The sequence below is a fragment of the Epinephelus moara genome, chromosome 22, assembly GCF_006386435.1.
Source record: "Epinephelus moara isolate mb chromosome 22, YSFRI_EMoa_1.0, whole genome shotgun sequence".
In the NCBI taxonomy this organism is placed as follows: domain Eukaryota; kingdom Metazoa; phylum Chordata; class Actinopteri; order Perciformes; family Serranidae; genus Epinephelus; species Epinephelus moara.
The window spans coordinates 2,759,605-2,778,956 of record NC_065527.1 but is presented as its reverse complement, the minus strand read 5'-3'; the positions used below and the strand labels follow the sequence as shown (position 1 = coordinate 2,778,956).

The 19,352-nt window shown below is 42.8% G+C and overlaps 2 protein-coding genes and 1 long non-coding RNA gene across 4 annotated transcripts in view; 1 reads left to right on the top strand and 2 right to left on the bottom strand.

The window, feature by feature from the left end:
• LOC126384516 (uncharacterized) overlaps window positions 1-19,352 on the bottom strand; it is a 632,363-nt gene that overhangs the window by 107,490 nt on the left and 505,521 nt on the right. For both annotated transcript variants that reach the window (XR_007569301.1, XR_007569300.1), the window contains exon 2: window positions 2,995-3,042. This is a non-coding gene — a long non-coding RNA (uncharacterized LOC126384516). The remainder of the gene's footprint in view (window positions 1-2,994; window positions 3,043-19,352) is intronic.
• irx4b (iroquois homeobox 4b) lies at window positions 4,525-7,533 on the top strand. The gene is made up of 6 exons (XM_050035517.1): window positions 4,525-4,872; window positions 5,247-5,435; window positions 5,720-5,826; window positions 6,213-6,369; window positions 6,570-6,723; window positions 6,835-7,533. Exons 1-6 carry the CDS (start codon window positions 4,828-4,830, stop codon window positions 7,416-7,418), a joined length of 1,236 nt encoding a protein of 411 aa, XP_049891474.1. The 5' UTR covers window positions 4,525-4,827; the 3' UTR covers window positions 7,419-7,533.
• Window positions 14,942-18,655, bottom strand: ndufs6 (NADH:ubiquinone oxidoreductase subunit S6). Its single transcript, XM_050035599.1, has 4 exons — window positions 18,463-18,655; window positions 18,083-18,136; window positions 16,293-16,415; window positions 14,942-15,079 (listed from the first exon to the last, which is right to left on the bottom strand). Exons 1-4 carry the CDS (start codon window positions 18,628-18,630, stop codon window positions 15,011-15,013), a joined length of 414 nt encoding a protein of 137 aa, XP_049891556.1. The 5' UTR covers window positions 18,631-18,655; the 3' UTR covers window positions 14,942-15,010.

The following is a 19,352-nucleotide window of genomic DNA, read 5'->3' as shown; positions in this document are numbered from 1 at the left end:
GGCAGCATTTACAAGAGGACCAGATCAAATGCCTTGTGTGAGAAAGCTGCTCTTGATTGGTCAGAATTTCCATGTGGGAAAAATCCAGGAAGTAAAGCAAACGTTGAAGAAGAGTACACTTGCAAGATAAATGTGACACTTTCTAATGTCACAATGGAGGGACAACTACGCAGGTTGATTTTAGCGCTGCTCATCGTGGACTATATTGCTGTCATTGTTCATTTTAGTCAAACCATACAGTTTGAAAACGAGGCGCGGCTCCAACTAGAAAACAATGTTTTGATGCATTGGATGTGCTGAATGTGCATATTAAGGCAGTACAGGAGGAGGTGCACATTAATAATCCTCCAGGACTGTAACATGCTCATGTTTAACCCAAACAATGTGTCATGTGACTGCAGTTGCTTCACATCCAGGTCGGAACACCTTCTCACCACAAACCAACCGCACCAGAGTTCCTTTGGAACCGGACTGAGACCACCTCTTCAAGAAGGTCTCAGTCCGGTTGTTTTGCTGTGTTCACACCTGCCCAAACAAACCGCACTGAGGGGGCAAATGAACTTGACTTTGACTGAACCAAACCAAACAGGGCAGGTGTGAAAGCAGCCTTACACACCTTTCAGAGCAGTATGATACCAGGCTGCACGACCTTTTTGAATTGATGTCTGACGCCAGAATCACTGACAAAACTGTGGTATTTGACGAGTTGGGAATGAGAACGGGCAGGAGAGTGAAAGAGAGCGAATAAGCGTACTTCCCCAAATTTAAATTTGTCCTTTAATTCTATTTTTAAGCAGGAGAATATACAGGGAACTATTTTCTCTCCACTCTGACCAAACAAGGTTTAAGAAAGTTGTGTTTTCTCTCAGGTTGTTGAAGCATTCTCGCTCCACTGTGGGCCCTTCAGCACCGCCCACTGAGATATTGTTTCAAGGTGAAATAGCTTAAACCAAGATGAAGGCTCAAAAAGCATCTACATGTTAAACAGTGATTAAAGTTGCATAGATTTCAGACTTTAAGGGAGAAAATATTCAAATGCGGCGCACTGTGATTGAAAGAACTTGTGATTGGAGTTGTTTGGCCCCCTCATCCAAACACTTTGTGCGCCGCCTCGCCCTCCTCCTCCTCACACATTAACATGCTTCTATCATTAACCCCCACGCCTCACCTACTGCATAATAGCTGCAGCTGGATGCAGGAAGGAGAGAATAGGAATGTGTTTCCTTTCTCTTTTTTTTTTTCTAGAGGAGCATCTTGAATGAATGATTGATGTTAGGGGAGCGAGATCAGAAGGATATAATCACGGTCTAACGAACGCAGAGCCTTAAGAAATATATACTGGAGGAATGCCATAAATTTATAAACACACCATATATTAATATGTAACTAGTGAATTGAATATTCAAAAAGAGGGAAATAACATAATCTTTGCCCCTCCGTGTACAGTGCACGCTTTATATTCAATCTTTCTACCAGGGTGGAGGGTAACAAAAGCTGGGGAGTTGAACCTCTCCTCCACTCGTTCATCTTTACCTCACAAGTTATTTTCCCCGTGAACTATATGAAACCAAGATTAAACACAGTCATGTTCGTTGTCAGTGGCTAAACAAATTGCCATTCTCTGTGAGTGACACGTGTTTTGTGTGAAGACGTGCGGCGCCGGCGTGGGGAGATAACTTCATTTCCCAGCTTTGAGTACAGATGAGGGAGAGACAGTTAGTCCGTGTTCAGTATATGAGCACCTTTCACGGGACAAATGGAATGTCAATCAAGCGCCGGTACACAGATGCCTTCTCCCCGGTGGGGCCGAGATGCTTTCTGGTGATGCAGCTCTGTTGTTCCAGCCTTACTCTGGGTGCACTGGGAATATTTTGTCCTTTTACCCCTCCACATCCCCTCGCTCCATCTCAGATCCCCTGACTATTAACTGTTCCTTCTGCTCCCCAGGTTTGCCTCAGTGGGCCTCCCCTCCTCTCCACATTCATTTCTTTATGTTTCTTACATGTAAAGTTTTTTTACTCGACTCTCCTTTTGTCTCTTAGTTCTTCTTTCTCTCTAAAACCTTTCACGGATTTCCCATTTTGATTCCCCTCTCTGTTTCCTCCAATAAACGGAAGTGTACACAAGTGATGAGGGTTGGGTTATTCTGATATTTAATTTTATTACAAATAGAGACTGTCCCCAACATTATTAACATCTTCTCTGGACTACAAAAAAATAATACTGCCAATCCAACACATTCTCACTCCAACTGTCAAATATCAATGTTTGGTCAGTGACTTTCCACGTCAAGACATGAAGTCACTGACCAAGCGCTGGTATTCAGCGACTTCGGAGTGAGACCAGATTGGCTAGTCAAACACAACAGAACGTCAACAACCAACACACCCAGGGTACCTTGCACGTCATATCTTGATGTGGAAAGTCCATGACCAAACGTCGATACGTGGCGAGGTCGGAGTGAGAATGTGTTGCTCAGGGGGAACGGGAGTTGGCTATGGTTGCCGAGACATCCTTGCTACCCACTTGGATACAGGCGGGTATGCTTTGGGCCCTGCTCTGGAGAAGGTCCATCTCTAGTGCGGTGTGGAAAGACAAAGACAAATTGGCACACTATTGTTTGACTCAGCACGGCCAAAAGTGATAGTGGAAAAAGGGTAACATTACAGCATTGCTAGGACACCCAGGTGTAAGAAGCCACATTGGCAAATTACACCTGAGCAGAGTCCTGCACGAGTCCATTTTTGAAAACCCGCATCCATACCTGTTAAGCTCAGCACCAGAACCAACATGTTACCTGTCATTATGTCCAAGTCAAAGCCGCACCCGTTAATAAAAGTCCTGCGACCCTGATTAAACACACACAGGCTCCAGTCCCTCACATGACTGGTTCTCCGTTCTTGAATTGGACGTCTCTTTGACTGGATGGTGAAAACATTCAATCACTGCCAGGTTAGGAAACATGTTAGCATGCTCCTTCCACCACCATCACACCTCCAAAGGATCCTCCTTGGGTGTCTTGACCTCCATGTAGGCTGCCACCTCATCCTCGGGCTGCAAAGTTTCATGGCTGGAGTCCTCCACGTCGGTGACCAGCGGGTGAGAACAAAAATCTATTTTCTATTTTTCATACTACAGCAAAGTAAAAAGCTGTGCAGTATATGTGTAATATTCTAACATCTAAATCACTGTTATCAAGCTGCAGTTCCTTTTATTTTGAAAGTCAGTGACACAAGAGTAACCTTTGACCCCGTGGTCACATTGGTCACCGACGTGGAGGACTCCAGCCATGAAACTTTGCACCCCGAGGATGAGGTGGATTTGGAATTCAAGAACGGAGAACCCAGTTGCATGTAGTTCATTTTTACTCATGGCTGTTCCATGGCTGTTTTGCGTGTTCCCCGTGGGTACCTGACCCGCTGCAAGACTCTGCACCTGTGTGTAAATATATCTGAACTAAATCAGGTGGCGCTACAGCTCCATATGAGACCAGATGTCTGACTATTGGTCAAATCAATAGCATGATGCTTGCGTAGCATGACCCACTGAGACTTTGGAAAGGTTTCTACCAGACAGCTTCCAGAAAAGTCGTCTTTGCAATGCAGCTGTTTAATCAATTTAACCGTTGTTTGTAATTAAAAAAAGTATAAATAATGTGGGATTGGATGAAGTTACAAAGCCCCTCCCATCTCTGACCTCCTCTCCCTAATCATCTTCAGGCCACCCCTAGCTCCTGCTCTCCTTCTAACCCTATAATTTTTTACCTCTGTCACTTTTGCACTGAAATATCCAATTATTTTTAACACCATAAATTCCTCTATCATCACTCCCCATCCCTTTTACACTTGCCCTACTCTTCATCCTCCCCTTCCTATAAAAAATGAATCCAGATCTTAAGGTGAGGAGAAATGAGAGAAATGTTTCCACTTCACCAGGACGGCTTAAGACTTTGTTATTAAAAACATGACAAGCCATTCAGTTGGTAAAGGTGCTTACTCAAGGGAATGCTCCGAGTGTTTATTCTTTGATTAATTTGCTTGGAGGAGACCTGAAATTTCCCCACTCATGAATATGTGGATGACAGGGAGATTTCTCCGTGGTGACAAGTTATCTAAACTACAGGGCAAAACGATTATGCTAATATCAGGTTGTAGTCATCAATCATCTCGTGTCAATGTGGTGTCAAGGCATCACGTTCCTGATCCCCCCTCTGGCCATAGCACCGAGTGTGTAGGAGTGTGTGTGTATGAGTGCATGCATGCAGCTGTGTGTGTGTGTTTATTTGGAAAGGAGAATTGATCACATTCTCATTACGCCTGGGGACTGTTGGTGGGGTTGCATGTGCGCTTGCGTGGAGCTGTTCTCCTGGATCAGAGCTGAAGGAAAACTGGGAGGGAATTAATTAGGTGAGTTTCTTCATCTTGATATGAACGCAGGGCTACACACACACACACACACACACACACAGGGCTGACGTCAGAGAGACGCGCCTTAAAACCAAAGAGCGCATCACAGGGAGATGCATGGTTTGATCACACACACACACGCACACACACTCGCCTTGGATTGTAAAGTAGCAGGGAAGCTGTAGGAGCTGCAGCAGCCTGGTGGATGAAGCAGAGAGGAAGCCAAGAAGTTACTTTTAGAGATTGTTAATCGCGGTGCGTAAAATGAAAGTGGTGCGTAAATGTCTGCGCGGTAGATGATATCCACATTTTAAAAAGTTGACCGGCAAACTAGCTGTAAACTAAAGTCACAGGCTGAAGTCCACCCTCGGCACGGATGCTGTTGGATGTCTGCGCTCCTGCTTCTGATCTTATTTGAGTCATGGCTTACTCTCAGCTGGGATACTCCTACTCCACCACTCCGCAGGTACTGTCAGTATTTTAACATGTTTTTTATTTTTAAACTTATTGAAGATGACAGATTGTAGCTGTCAAAATATCCACAATAATCAGTGGCACGGCAGCATTTATCTGCGCATCTCTACTTTCCTTTCTAGAAATAATTAAAGCCACAATACGCAACGTTTTTCACTGATATAATAAATCATAGCGATAAAAGGAACACAAAATAAATCATGACTTGAAGAACTTGACTTTGACTGCAGACTTTTTTTGCAGTCCAAACTACTTAATACGCCTTTTCACTGGTTTCCGGTTGAGTGAAAACACATTTCAGTAACTTCCTCACGGATATTGTCACGGGACAAATCAATTTAATTTTACATTTTTCTCCTGCCAAAGTTTCTGATGACCTCCAGCTCTCTGGCCGGCTGTCTGGAGCCGGGAACGCCTCCGTCACACCCGGTGCTGCGCTCCCCGGCCCACCAGCTCACCTCTGGCACCGGCATCGGAGTCTACAGCGGAACTTATCCAAAGAGCCAAGGATACTATAACACCTGCACCAGCGACGCCACCGCTCTCTACTCCAGAGTGAGTTCTGTCTTTCACTTAAAGTTCATTATTACTGCCATTTTGCCTTTATTTTAAAATGCGTAATTGCGCACAGTCGCTCTTTTTGGCAGACACGTGAAAGGTTGTAAAAATGACTCTCATTTTTTTTGGCGCATTCTCTACAATTATATGTGAATATTGTACTTATATGAGATTAAAATAATAAAAGTAAAGAGGGTAATTTCAGGGTAAAGACCTTCTTTAATTTCAGAAAGCATGTGTGTGAAAATAAGCTGAAATATTTAATACACCGATATTTCCAGGGGCCACTTGATCCCAAAGACGGAGCTGCCTCTGTGGGGACATCTCAGACTCCTGCCTACTATCCCTATGAATATACATTTGGACAATATCCATATGACAGATATGGGTAAGTGAAAGCAGCATATTATTGCTTTTATTGCTCTTAAATTAAACTGTAATATCTTCACTTCACTTTGGACTGCTGACTCCCTGATGAAAAATATTCCTAGTGTCTGTGGTTCATTTGCAGTGACCTCATATTCTTTTATGTGTTGGCATCACTGCAAGTATTACACTCTAACTATTATATCCATACTGGGACTTAGTATCTGGAAGTGGTGCAAGGTTATATGAGGGGTTTTTGGTACTTTATGGTGTGAGCTCTCTGCTAAGACTTCATTAATATATGATTTAAAGTCAATAATGCTCAGCCATTCTTTATAACAAATGTCTTCCAGTTATTTTCAGCACAGTATTGCTGAGTATGATTTTGATTGTCACTGTTTGTCTCAGGTATTCCTGCTCTGACGGAGCTTCCCGTCGTAAAAATGCCACCCGAGAGACCACCAGCACCCTGAAGGCTTGGCTGCAGGAGCACCAGAAGAACCCGTACCCCACAAAGGGAGAGAAGATAATGCTCGCCATCATCACCAGGATGACTCTTACACAGGTAGGTTTAGTAAAATATTACAGATTTAAGGGCACTATGAGTTTTGACTTGTTTTCCCTCAGTCCATTTTGTATTAAATTATTTGTATTTTTTATTTTGTTCACTTATTTCACTTTTACTTTTGCTCTTTCTGTCTTTGTCTTCTCTTCATTCCTGTGTATGATTTTTTGTTCCTATCTGACCTCCATTCCCTCCCTCAGGTGTCTACATGGTTTGCCAATGCACGCAGGAGGCTGAAGAAGGAGAACAAGGTGACGTGGTCACCGCGGGCTTGTAAAAGCTCTGACGACCGGGGCTGTGACGATGACAGCGACGAAGCTGAGAAGCCGCTTAAAAATGAGAAAGACCTTCCTGGTAAGTGTGGCCTGAATCAGTCTGTCAGCACATTTCTCTTGTTTCCAGATTTGCTCAAAGTTTAAATAGCCTGCGTGGACGTAGTGTTATCTGTGTGATTCATTATTGCAGATCAACAGTGTGCAGACCTGCAGAGTGACCTTGAGGACTTCGACCTGCTGGAGTCAGACGCTTCTGACTGTGAACCCAAGCCACAGTTTCTACCTGAGGACAGTGACGCAAACTCAAACACAGACCGCCCACGTGGGCATCTCACACACAACCTAGACGCACTGCACGGGAAAGAGAGATTGTCTCCAGACTGCCCCAAACTCACGCCGGTCCAACAGCAAAACAGCCCCTTCTATTCCAACCCAGACCCTCGAAGTACACACACCAAGCCCAAAATCTGGTCCATCGCTCACACTGCTGTGTCTCTGGACGGCAGCTTGCAGCCAGAGTACCCTCCCTGCATGCTGTCATCAGCTGGGTCCTCCTCTCCTGGGTATCCATCAAATATGGCGCTAACCAAGGCAGACAGGGAACAGGAGTCACCGGTCGCCACGCTCAGAGAATGGGTGGACGGAGTTTTCCACGGTCCTCCTTTCCAACAGCCCAAACCAGCTGAGGCGTGGAAAGGCTTAAATGATGGCGTGATAGACAGCAGAACACCCGGACAGTCCTTTGAACTTGTTAGGTCGACGTCGTCTTTGTAGTCCACCCAACGCACCGTCAACGGAATATTTCAAAGACTGATGGACTTGAAACAGAAAGTCTATATTTTGTTGTTGTGACTTGACCAATTGACCGTTGACTAAACGCCATTCCCCTCAGTTACTGTTACGTCTGTCAAACTTTTTTTTCTCACATATATGGATTTACAATGATAACAGTGCCATTCAATTTTTTTAGTAATTGTTGAAACAATGGGTCCCACCAACCAACATATTCTCATCCCAACTTGTAAAATATTGCTGCTCTATCAGTTGACTTTCCTGTCAAAATATGATGCGCTGCGTGCCCTCCTGTGACAGTTTTGGACGTTCAGGGACGGCATGCATTGTGACTTTTCAAAGTACACTTACATTTTCACAGGAAATGTATAGTTTCTGCTTGTTAGATGCAAACAGTCTTTTTTAAAATACATTTTACAACTAAGGGTTGCAGCGTTTTAAAGTATACCGGGATATAAAAGTTGAGGCTTATTGTAAAAGCAACTGGACGTTGAATCTCCCCTTTATTTTAGTTATTTTTTGAGGGGAGATTTTTTACACAAACTAACATTAACAAAATGGGTTCAAAGTTCAATTACAGTAATTAAATGTTTGTTCGACCAAAAATAACCCTTAAGTTTTATTCCTTAAAGGATCATTCTGACTGATAATAACATAAATTCTGTGATACCATGACACTGCGTGACGTGACATTTTCTGAAACCAGAAAATTATAATACAGTGAAAATCTCATACTGTTGCAACCCTATTTACAGCGTAGGTTAAACCCTTGTTTTTACTTTTTTTTCTCCTTGTGCAACAAAAGTACGTGGTTAGGTTTGGAAAAAAAACATCATGGTTTGGGTGAACATTTATACGGGAAGCAAACAGCCGGCTCCCGGGTGAAAGTCCAGGGTTTGTTGGACCCATCTCACCTTCCACCCATCCCATAGGGACTTTCAAGCTCTTCATATTGCGTTGTTGCCGGCGGCGTTACAAACTATTGCCTTCCTGCGTCGTTACAAACTGATGCTGCCTGGTGGCGTATCATAGCGACACAAAAGATGCCTTTCTGCGTCTGATGCGCAATCACTGACAGAGCGGAGGTATTTGACAAGTTGGGAATGAGAACGGGCCGTCCAGACAGACGAGACAAACCAGATTTCTCATTTCTAGCCAAGAACCAGATTTGATTTGATCTGATTTTGCCGTCTGAAATATAAAGTGCTGGTGGCAGATTTCATTAGCTTCAGCTGGCTTGCTAATTAAGCTAATAGCTCCATGTGTCTGGCTGACTTTTCAAGGTCTTAAATTAGCACTTGATACTGATGACTAACCAATGCATCAAAGACATGTAATGTAATGTAATGCTATCCCAGGTAACGCTTGCTCAGGTTACTGGAGTGTAGACCTACACAAACCCAGTAAGGAGCTACTAACGTTAGCTAAAACTCTAATTAGCATCCATCCCTGACTTTCACACAATGAGAAAATGCAACAGAGGGTGTGCTCCTCGTGTAATGCGACATTGATGTTGTAATCAGATGATGCGTCCCTAAGCTTTTGAAGCAATGCTTGGTTACTGCAGGTAGGAAGCTAGTTAGCCGAGAATTCTGATGACTGCAGCTAACGTTAAAGAGGACAAACATTGTTTCGTCTGGTCTTTTCTAACTTTTACTTTGTCAAAATCTGTTTTATTTAATAAGACAAAGTTTTCAGCCATTTTTTGCAGCAAAATGTATCTGGTGAACTGAAAAAGCAATTGGTTATATTTCATTTGTCATATTATAATTTATATTTAAAAAAAATCAATACTTGGCACTGTGTGGCGATACGACATTGCCGCACAAAAATATCACAATACTATACTGTATTGATTTTTTCCCACCCCTAACATATGGTCCCATAAACATGCAGAGAAATCCAAAGTTTGACAGACTTGTGTTCCCCGTTTCGGCTGCTACACTACAATTGGACGATTGCTGTTGAAGGTATGGGTTTAGCGAACGGTCAGTTATCAATGTATGATCCTATTTTGGCATTTTGACACTCTAACTTACAGACTCTTATGGGCTCCATTAATGGTCAAATATCTTCAAACAAACCAGTGTCACACACACGTTCCTGCGGTAAGGTTGTACGGTTCTCTCACATGGAAAATATACAGTATTGTACACTTGCACTATCGCCTGCACATGCACTGAGTCACAAAAATAAAAGGTGTATTCCGTAGCATGGCAAAGTTCTCTGAGTGTGCCCTTACATCAACCGTCCACCGTGCTGGAACCAGCCGTGGTATCAGTTCAGATGATGTAAATCCAGTCCAGGAATAGTGGAATATACCTCAGCAGCTTTGCATATGTGTGTGTGTGCGTGAGTGTTTGTGTGCATGTGTGTGTGTGTTTTGAGGGAGTGAAAGGGGGGAAGTGGGTGGTATTCAGCCGTGACTAATGGAAACACACAGAGGAGGGTGCTGCTAAATTGTTAAATCGATGCCACTTCCACCTCGGCTCCAGATATAGCTGCAATCAGCGATGCGTCCCTTTTCATTAGGCGGCTTTTGACTTTGTCAACCTGGGACTGCAAGAAAATCCACCACGCGCAAAATGCTTCATAAAACCTCTTAAGTAATTTTAAGTAAGTGTCACATCTTTATCCACTTCGGTGATTTTTTCATACAGCCCATAATAAGAAACATCACTGAAATAAGGCCGGCATCATTAGGCCTAAATGTTTTATAAAAAATACATTTCCATCAACTTCAATTATTGAAGAAAACTTTGCAAATTTAGCACCGAAGACATTTCAACCAACACTTTCTAAAACAAAGCCCAACAAGAAACAGTGAGAAGTTGTTTTTTTTCTTCACCCCCATCTTCCTCCTCCTCCTGTTTTCGATTTAGGCACAGTGATAAAGTATTTATCAGAACAGAGGAGGGATCTTCCTGGGCTTTGTATGGAATTAACCATTTCAGATTAAATAATTCAGCATGAATTCAACCGAGAATTTCATTCTGTTTCTGCCTCATAAATAAGTAAGATTTAGGATGATAAATAATGACATCTGACTTCTTATTTCGGTAAAGTTTTCTTTCTTTCACTCGCTGTCCGACAGGATCTCATTGTGGTTGGCTGCAAATATATTTTTTATGTTTTAACTCAATTTTTTTTCTTTTTTTCTGTCCAAGTTTCACGTGTTAGAAAATATGCAATAGTGTTTGCTTCTAAAAAAGTCTTGACTTCAAAGGAGAAGGTGTTGGCGTCATGAAGGAAGTAGAGTGGCAGTCAGATAAGAGGTCAGTCTGGTGCTGAGAGGGGTTAAGAGATATAAGGTTGTACTTGTTCTCACCTTCAGCTGTTTGAGACAGGACTCGTCTCCTGGGCACAGAGCATTGGAAATACTGCAGAAGTACATTTATATATACATTTATATATATGCTGAGCATTAAAGCTTACTTAACTTTTATTCTGAACGTCAAAAAAGGGCCATGTTCTCTTGTTTTTAATATCTAATACGACTTTTTTGAATCCCTCGTCTAGGTGTTCAAAATAATGGCCTTTTTTTGTCGAGAGAATCCCTCAGATCTGAAAGTGTTTGTACAACCATGTTAGTATTTCACTCAGTTTTCATTGAATTAATAATCAACTAAAATGATTTGTTTGGATTTACATTTCAAAATCAGAGCGAGCTCAACAATAAACCTTCAATAGGAAATGTTTTGCCTCTCTGGAGCCGTGTTTCAGGCTACCTGGGAAATGTAAGTCCAATATTCTTTCTACTTTTGCTTCTGTTTTTATTTTTTCTGTCGTGTTCTTTAACAGCTAACTGCTCCTCAGTGTTCACCAGCTCGTCGCTTACTTGTGTAAAGTTTAAAAATAGCAGTTCAGTCACCAGGAGAAAATGCTGGCTTTGTACGATTCTCCAAACCACACATACATTTGTACATTTCATAGAAATCGTATCACTGTTTGTAAAGTAGAGTAGTATATGAGCTGACTCTCAGCACAAGGCGGAGGACATGGTGGATGGCGTGTCACTTAGGCGTGACGCCTGCCTAACTGCAGACCACTGTTTGAGACCAAGACACAACAAAAGCAAATGTGCTTTAGCGAGTCATTGCTGCATTTCCAGCGACTTTTTAGGCACCAAAGTGCTGAGACATCGCTGTGTTTTATGCTGTGATACCGGGACAAAAAAAATGTTTTTTAACAGAGACATCACTGCTTTTCCAGCGGCTATTGTGCCATGAAAGACATTGCTGCATTTCCTGCCAGAGTAGTGGCACGAAATGCAGTTGTTGTTTTTTTTTACCAAGACATTGCTGCTTTTCCAGCGGGCAATATAACACAAAAGTGGTTGTCGCTACAGAGACACTGCTGCATCTCCTGCCGGGATAGTGGCATGAACCACTGTTGTCGTTTTGGTTTGTTTTTCTTACCAACAATTTGCTGTTTTTCCAGTGGGAATTGTGCCATCAAGAGCAGTTGTCTTTTACAGAGACATCATTGCTTTTCTAGAGGATATTGTGCAAAAAGTGGATGTTTTTTACCAACACATCGCTGCTTTTCCTGCAGGAATTGCGCAACGAAAAGTGTTTTTTTTTTTTTTTTACTGTGACATCGCTGCTTTTCTAGCAGGGATAGTGCCCCTGAAACTGAGTGACTGAACATGATCTTTTCCTCACCATAGCCAGTTGGTTTTTGTGCCTAAACCTAACCACACATAAACATTTATTTTGGTAATTAGGTATAAGAATGCTGGTGTGAACTTCAAAATTAATAAAGATGTTTTAAAAAGTACACTTATGATGCAAAACACCATCAAAACTGGGAACATGTCAGATTTTTACATTTTTACTTTTGAGCTTTATCCTCCATCATCTCTCTCACCTCCCTGTTTCACACTCATCTTCCTCCACTGACCTCTCACACTTTCCCCCTCTACTCCTCCAGCCTNCACCTCCTCTCCCTCCCTCCTTCCCTCCACTCGTCTCACCTCACCTCTGTCTGCTCTCGACACACAAGCGAGCCACTCAACAGCCAGTCTGACACGAAGGCCTGCTCCCTGGGCCATATAATGTGATTAAGCCTCAGTGTGTTGCTGTACAGGTCGGGGAATGTTAGAGCCACTGTTTACTTGTCTGGCTCACACCACCAGCAGTTATTTGGCTCTTTGTGTCTTATGGGAGAACTGACACGGGGGCGAGAGGAAAACTTATTTTATTCCACTCAGAAAACTAATGTTTCAGTTGAATTAATTGTTGGCTCCATTCATTCTGCGCTCTGCGGCCCTTTCTCCAAATCACCTCGACTTTTATAATTTCAGATGGAATGTCTGCACAGGAAGTATTGACAACTTCAAATTACTCCTCTCTGCACCCTCCGTCTGACACCTATTTCCTTTCAACACTGTCTGTGCCTCTGTCGCATACCCCGACACACACATACACACACTCTGGCATACATATACACACAGCTCTAAGTCTCTTGCGTCTTGTCACACACACTTTGGTTTCCCGGGGCTATCAAAGTGCTGAGTGCAAATTCTCTCCTCCAAAAACTGTCACATGTCGCCAGAGGTGTCTCGCTCCCTGCGGTAACCCTCTGAGCTCCTGGCACAAGTACAAGTCATTATTTCCATGGTAAAGGTCAGAAGCTCTGTCACCTGACTCTAAAGTGGAGCTGAGTGGAGTCGCCCCGAGACAATGACCAAAGGTCAGTTTTCTGTTTTTGCCTCTCGTACAGTAAGTATAGATTTGAGGAGGGCGGGCTGCTCCCAGATCTGCCTACGAGCCCCTTTTGGTCACAGTGGCTTCTAGACACGGAGGTTCAGATAATTGGCTGCAGGGAGCTCCATAATGAGCCTGAGGGTCTGTAATGTGACACATCTTCAAGGAGAAATATTTTAATAGGGCAATTACGGCCACGAGGAGGATGTTTTGTGTGGAGTGAGTGATTGTTGTGGAGGGGCGCTGTGTTAAGGAATCCACTGGCATTTAACTCCATTATCTATTGTGTGGCTCAGCAGTGAGCAGATTTTCAATATGATTACAGTCCTTTTTGAGCCCATCTTTGTCTGACTGCTCTGACCCAACAGTGCAGGTCACATTATGCTTAAGAGCTGTATTTGCAATTATTATCTAATATCATACTGAGAGAAAGAGGATAACTGGATGTAGCCAAAGACCCCTGCGGTGATTTGACAGTTTAAGGTTGAACCCATGAATGATTCTGCGTGCAAATTGAATCCAACTCCATAATCTGGATTGACTTCACATATATGATGTTAAAGAATATTCTATCATTCCGGCTGATGTGTTTAAGAGCGGTGAATAATTAAACGGCACGGTTAAATCCAGCACAAAAACACACTGCTGTTTAATTCAGCTCAATTCATATGCTCAGTTTCATCTGAAGATTTTGCCCCCGGCAGCGCCTCCAACTCAACCAACCACCACCTCTGAACCACTCAGACTTACCAACCGCAAAACCAACCAGTCAGCTCTCTGACACTGACCCGGCTCGCCTGCCTCGCTTTAACAATGCACCTCTCTCCCCTTCAATCATCCAAAGTGGTCTGACTATAGATGAGGTTAACTACAGCATAAGCTTCACTTCCAGGAGTCACCAGGGCCAATTATATCAGCCTGACTACTCTTCCCAACCTGAGCTCCATGGTGTGGAAAATGCAGTTCCACTGGCTGCATCACTGGGGACAGAACAGGCTAGTGCTGTCTGGAGCCTGAGCCAAGCGCAGGCCAATTTGGCATGCAGAGGTCTATGGAGAATAAGCCCGATGAAATATATATATGATCTTCTTCAAACATGTATTGTTCCGCGCTACTGTGTCTTATCAGGCTGGCTCCCTCCTGATGTCCTCCAGGCTTGGCAGAGCGAGACTCTACATCGCAGGCTGCGAGGGGCCGATGCACAAGGAATGCTAAGGTTCTCTCACTGCTCCTTACAGTAAACACAACTCATGAGCGCAGCTGCTTATTGATATAGGAGAGTTCAAAGCACTGTTATCACAAGTGATCAGTTATGCATGTGCTCCAAGATGCAGGAAAAACTAATGCAGATAACAATGAGGCAGATTTTTAAGCTGCAGTGCAACTTGTATCAGCTCTTATTAGAGTTCAGACCATTTAAAGCTTTACTACACACAAACCACAGCTCTGGTTCGTGCAGTGGAAAACAACATCTAAAACTTGACTTTTATTTCTCAACATAAGAGCCTTTCACTGTCTTTGAACCAGAGCAAACACATGTGCAGGACACTGCTGACCCCTGCCTGGCACAGGGGGAACTGCACCCAACAATCACACTGGATAAGTAACCCAGATTCAGTTACACTGCTGCACTACATCACCAAAAACTGAGGAAATTTAATGTGTACCCTTCACATAAACAATCCTCAAAGCAACATTTGCATATGTTCCCTGCACATATGTTTTTATAGACGACATCAGTGCTGCAGCGTCGCTTTAAACAGGCTTCACTCAAAAGAATTCACGCTCAGACAGACGGACGGACAACATATAATTTATTAACCAATATGGCAATTTACACAGAGAAGCAAAGACAGAGGAAACGTTTCAGTGATGATGCTTCTGCTTGAACTGTAATCCACAGTAGCCACACGTGCCCACTTTTGTGTCTTTATCCTGCAGAAAGAGAGACAAACAACATCAGTTAGTATCTATCATTCAGGACCTTTGTAAAACCGACCAACAGTCATCACTTAGGTCCATCAGTGGACCAACAGTCCTCATCAGGGTCCATCAGTGGACCAACAGTCCTCATCAGGGTCCATCAGTGGACTAGTCTCCTGCATGTTTCTGATATGAATGTAATGATTAAATGATATATTTTGGTGGTTTGAGTTGAAGGTGTGAGAAAGAATAGTATCAGTAACATTGTTAACACTGTGCTACATTACAGAGAAATACAAACCGTACTAATGAACCTTCATTAATATAGGACAGACTGATAAAAAAAGAGAGTCCGACAATAAACTAAATGAAATGTGTCGATATCGACAAAGCATTTCAGAGATGGAGCATAAATGTTGCTAATAGTTTAGCCTCCTGCTAACCGGAGCTATAGATTCAAGTTTATGTTTATGTAGCTGACGTTAGCTGAAGCCTCAAATCACAGTGTGTCCTCCGCCTCTCACTTCCCCTCGCTACAGAACACCTCGCTGGGAGGCGAGCAGGAAGCAGCTCTGGAGACACACCCCCCGTCAGCAGCTGTAGCAATCTGAAATCAGCCAGTGCAGCCCCGACTCCCTGCCAGATTAGCAAACTTTCTGTTGCTGCCTTTACACAGGTGAGAGCCACTACTGTGACACCTAGCACTGGGGGGTTTGCGGTGGCCGAATTCAAGCTGCTACAGCTGTTGACTGAAGGTTGTTTACCGATGCTGTCCACAGTGACTGGGAGCGAGGCGCAGGTCTGATAAACAGAAAGAGAGCTGAGCAAGTAGAGCCTGAGCAAACGTGCTGCAGGCAACTCTACAATAAAACATGATTCAATAAATCAGTGTATGGAAATACTAGGTTATTGTATGAAGCACATGGATATGCTGTGGTCATCTGGTGGGGAAGGGCGTAGGACAGAGAGGGGGGAGCTGCAGGAGGAGGGGGTATTTTCAAACCCCGGCTTCAAATAAATATAAAATATAACACAACACAATTAAACCACATGAACACTATAATCTGAGTCACAGTTCACACAGTATTTGGCTGCTGGTACAGAAATGGTAAACAGCCATCATGACAGAAAATGACTGAGAGGCTCTGGCTGGATTATCACACTAATATGATCAAGTCAAATGGACTGGTATGATGTCATCACATTAGTCTGCACAGGCTCTTACCAGGTTGATGTAGACTTTGGGATGACCCAGGGCTCCTCCACCTCCATCACAGGACACCACTCTGGCCTCAATGTCGGTCACTGGCTCCTCTGCCACCAGTTTGATGGCAAAGTTCTGATTCACCTTGACACATAAAACGTGATTTCTGTCGTTAAAAGCTTTGTGATATAAGGTTTATACGGGGGAAAGGGACCCAACACAGAGTCTGAACTAACACAATGAGACTTTAATGGATGTTTTGATTATGATGGCTACCCTCTGTAACATCTATTCATTGTTTGAGCATATGGTGACACAGGGATCAGAAATAGATCTCAGAACAAGATGTCGATGTTGACCAGATTTAAATATCAGTATGATACGATACAAAAGTACCACTGACAGTCACGTTGTTCAACAGTTGTCACGTATTATAACTTCACAAACAAGACTCAACTCACTCAGAGTTAACTGGTTACATTTAAAATAAATGAGTTATCTATCTGTGTAGCAGGGCATGTAGTACAACCAAAGCACTAACATCTCACATATGTGGCATCATTAATGACAACTTACCTGTTTTATAGGGTGTGTTTTAAGTGAGGAGGACACAGATTGTATTCATCTCCACAAAGCTTAGGCAAATCCAATTTTATATATTTCACAGAACATATTACCCCCCCTACAGGCCACATAAAACTGACAGCAACATTTCTGCCTTGTGTCAGTGAAGTAAAGTCTGTGAAGGTGATCTCCTGCACATGCTTTGGAGCTGCTCAGTGATAGAAGAACTTTGGAAATACAGTACTGTAATAACCTCAAGGACAATGAGCTTGCAAATTGAGAGGGACCCAAGAATATGGACATAGACGGATATGACTTCTGTTACTGTGAAGTTGAACCACTGTAAGAAACACTGCAGCGACAAAACGCTTTCCAATTATTGGAGAGCACAACATGCAGCATCCCCAGGAGACTAGATTAATGAACTTGCCTCTCACTGTACACCTTAAATGACAGAAAGTAAAGAACCATACAGGGGCTGAAAACTATTTCTCGTTTTCCTTTCCCAACTCTGATGATTTCTGATCCATTTGTGTGTTAATACATTCAGTGTGTGTTTGTGCTTGTAAGTTCAAACGTCCCTTAGGTTTAGTGTTAGTACATTCTCTCTGTACGTATATTTTAAAAAGAGGTACAAAGACAGTATTTCCACAAGGTACAGAAATGATCAGAGGGAATATAAAGCACACTCAGTGACACTGTTGTCTGTATTCTCAATTCCTGTTTTCATATTTGTTTTATTCACGGGATAATATTGGTTCTCAAGTATTAAGAAGAGCAGTGGTGTAAATGTGTGTTTGATCGATGGTGAGGAGAGTTTATTTATGTAGTAGTTTGGTTAGTGATGGAGTAGTGTGGTTTGGGATTGGGATTAGGACTTCTGCCTACTCCTTTTCAGACATTAAATGTTGACTTATGTTTCTCATAGTAAGTCTGTTAATGATTTATGGCTTGTCTGTTTTGTAGGGGTTTTATTTGTCTACAATATATTCTGATTTTTTTTTTAAATGTCGGAATAAATATATTAAAGAAATAGTATCCTTAAAGTTAATGTGGTTTTTATTTAGTTTTTTCCTTTGTTTTAGGATAAGTATCTTTGTACTTTTACTTTGTCTTTTCTGAATAAAATGTCAGATGCACCAATGTAAACCTGACACATTTCTAAAGCTGCACCTGCACTGTGATTTCAATATGTTAATATAAACTAATCTTTGAATAAATAAATAAGTGAGTTGGTTATAACTTACCTCTTTCTGTCTGCCAACAAATCTGGCTCTCCTGGGATCCTGTTCATCATACACCTGAGAGGAGAACAGTGAAGTTACAACATCTTATTTTGCTGCTGACTTGGAGGTCCGTTTGAGGGCACTATGTTTTGCTAGCACCACCAAAGAGCAAATACATCAGCTGTCCTTTCAAACAAAGCTACATGTTATCACAGTGGATATTAGCCGTGTTACAAACAATGGCCGAACTCCAAATATTAGAGGAAAAGGGAAAAGAACTTAGTCACTTTGAGGGCTGTCCGATAATGGGCGTAATGGACCTAGCAGCTATGCTAAGCTAACGTCAGGGCACCAGGTGACACCGTTACGACACAATCACAGAGAGTCACGTTAACGCTCACCTGTCCGGTGTGAGTGATGGCCTCCCCGGTGCTGGACACCTCCACACTGTAGCGGTGAACAGGTACAGCTGTCAGCCTCAGAGGTGAAGCGAGCACCTTAGCATTTCTACTGAAGGACAGAAGTCTGCCCACTGCGGCCGCCATGTTTACAACAGCCTGTTCTCCCATGGTGCTTTGCGGAGTGCAATTTGTGGAATTTTTATTCTCCTGAGTTTTGCTTCACAGGTTCAACACACTTCTCCACGGTATTCCACGCTAGGAAGATTTCCAGTTAAAGTCTAATATTTAAGTAGACGTAATAAAACATAACGAGTAAGACTTAGGGCATTTTAGGGTCTGCTAATGGAAAGAGAAGGCAAAGCAGGAGAAGGAAACTGTCTGACAGGCTAAACTGAGGGCACACAACTCAATGGCGCTATCGCTAACCGGAAGCTGTTGTGTCCTGTAAGCGAGAAGAGCACCACGGTCGCGTTGAGCCGAATAAAACGCAACATTCAGGGATATATTCCCTGTTTTAAAGCTTCAGGGGATACTTGAAAGGTTTGTTAACGCTCTGTGGTTTTGTTATGAGGCTGTGTCATGTCTGGGACCAGTGTGTGGACCGATTTTATGTCTGGTACTGGCGCTATCAGGTCAACTCTGACATGCTGTCTCCTTGGCATGTTGCATGGCTGTCTGACAGTGTAGTCAGGCTGTAGTGTTTACATGTGTAACAGCTTTAAATATGTCATACAGGGTCAGGTAAAGCTCCACATGACTTAACATTAAGTTGCTAAATATTTTAGGAAGCTTGCTGTATGCGTATGTTGCAGATTCTCATGATTCATACACATGCTGAGCAGTATTGATTTGACTATTGACACCTGGGATATTTATATTGATGAAGCAGC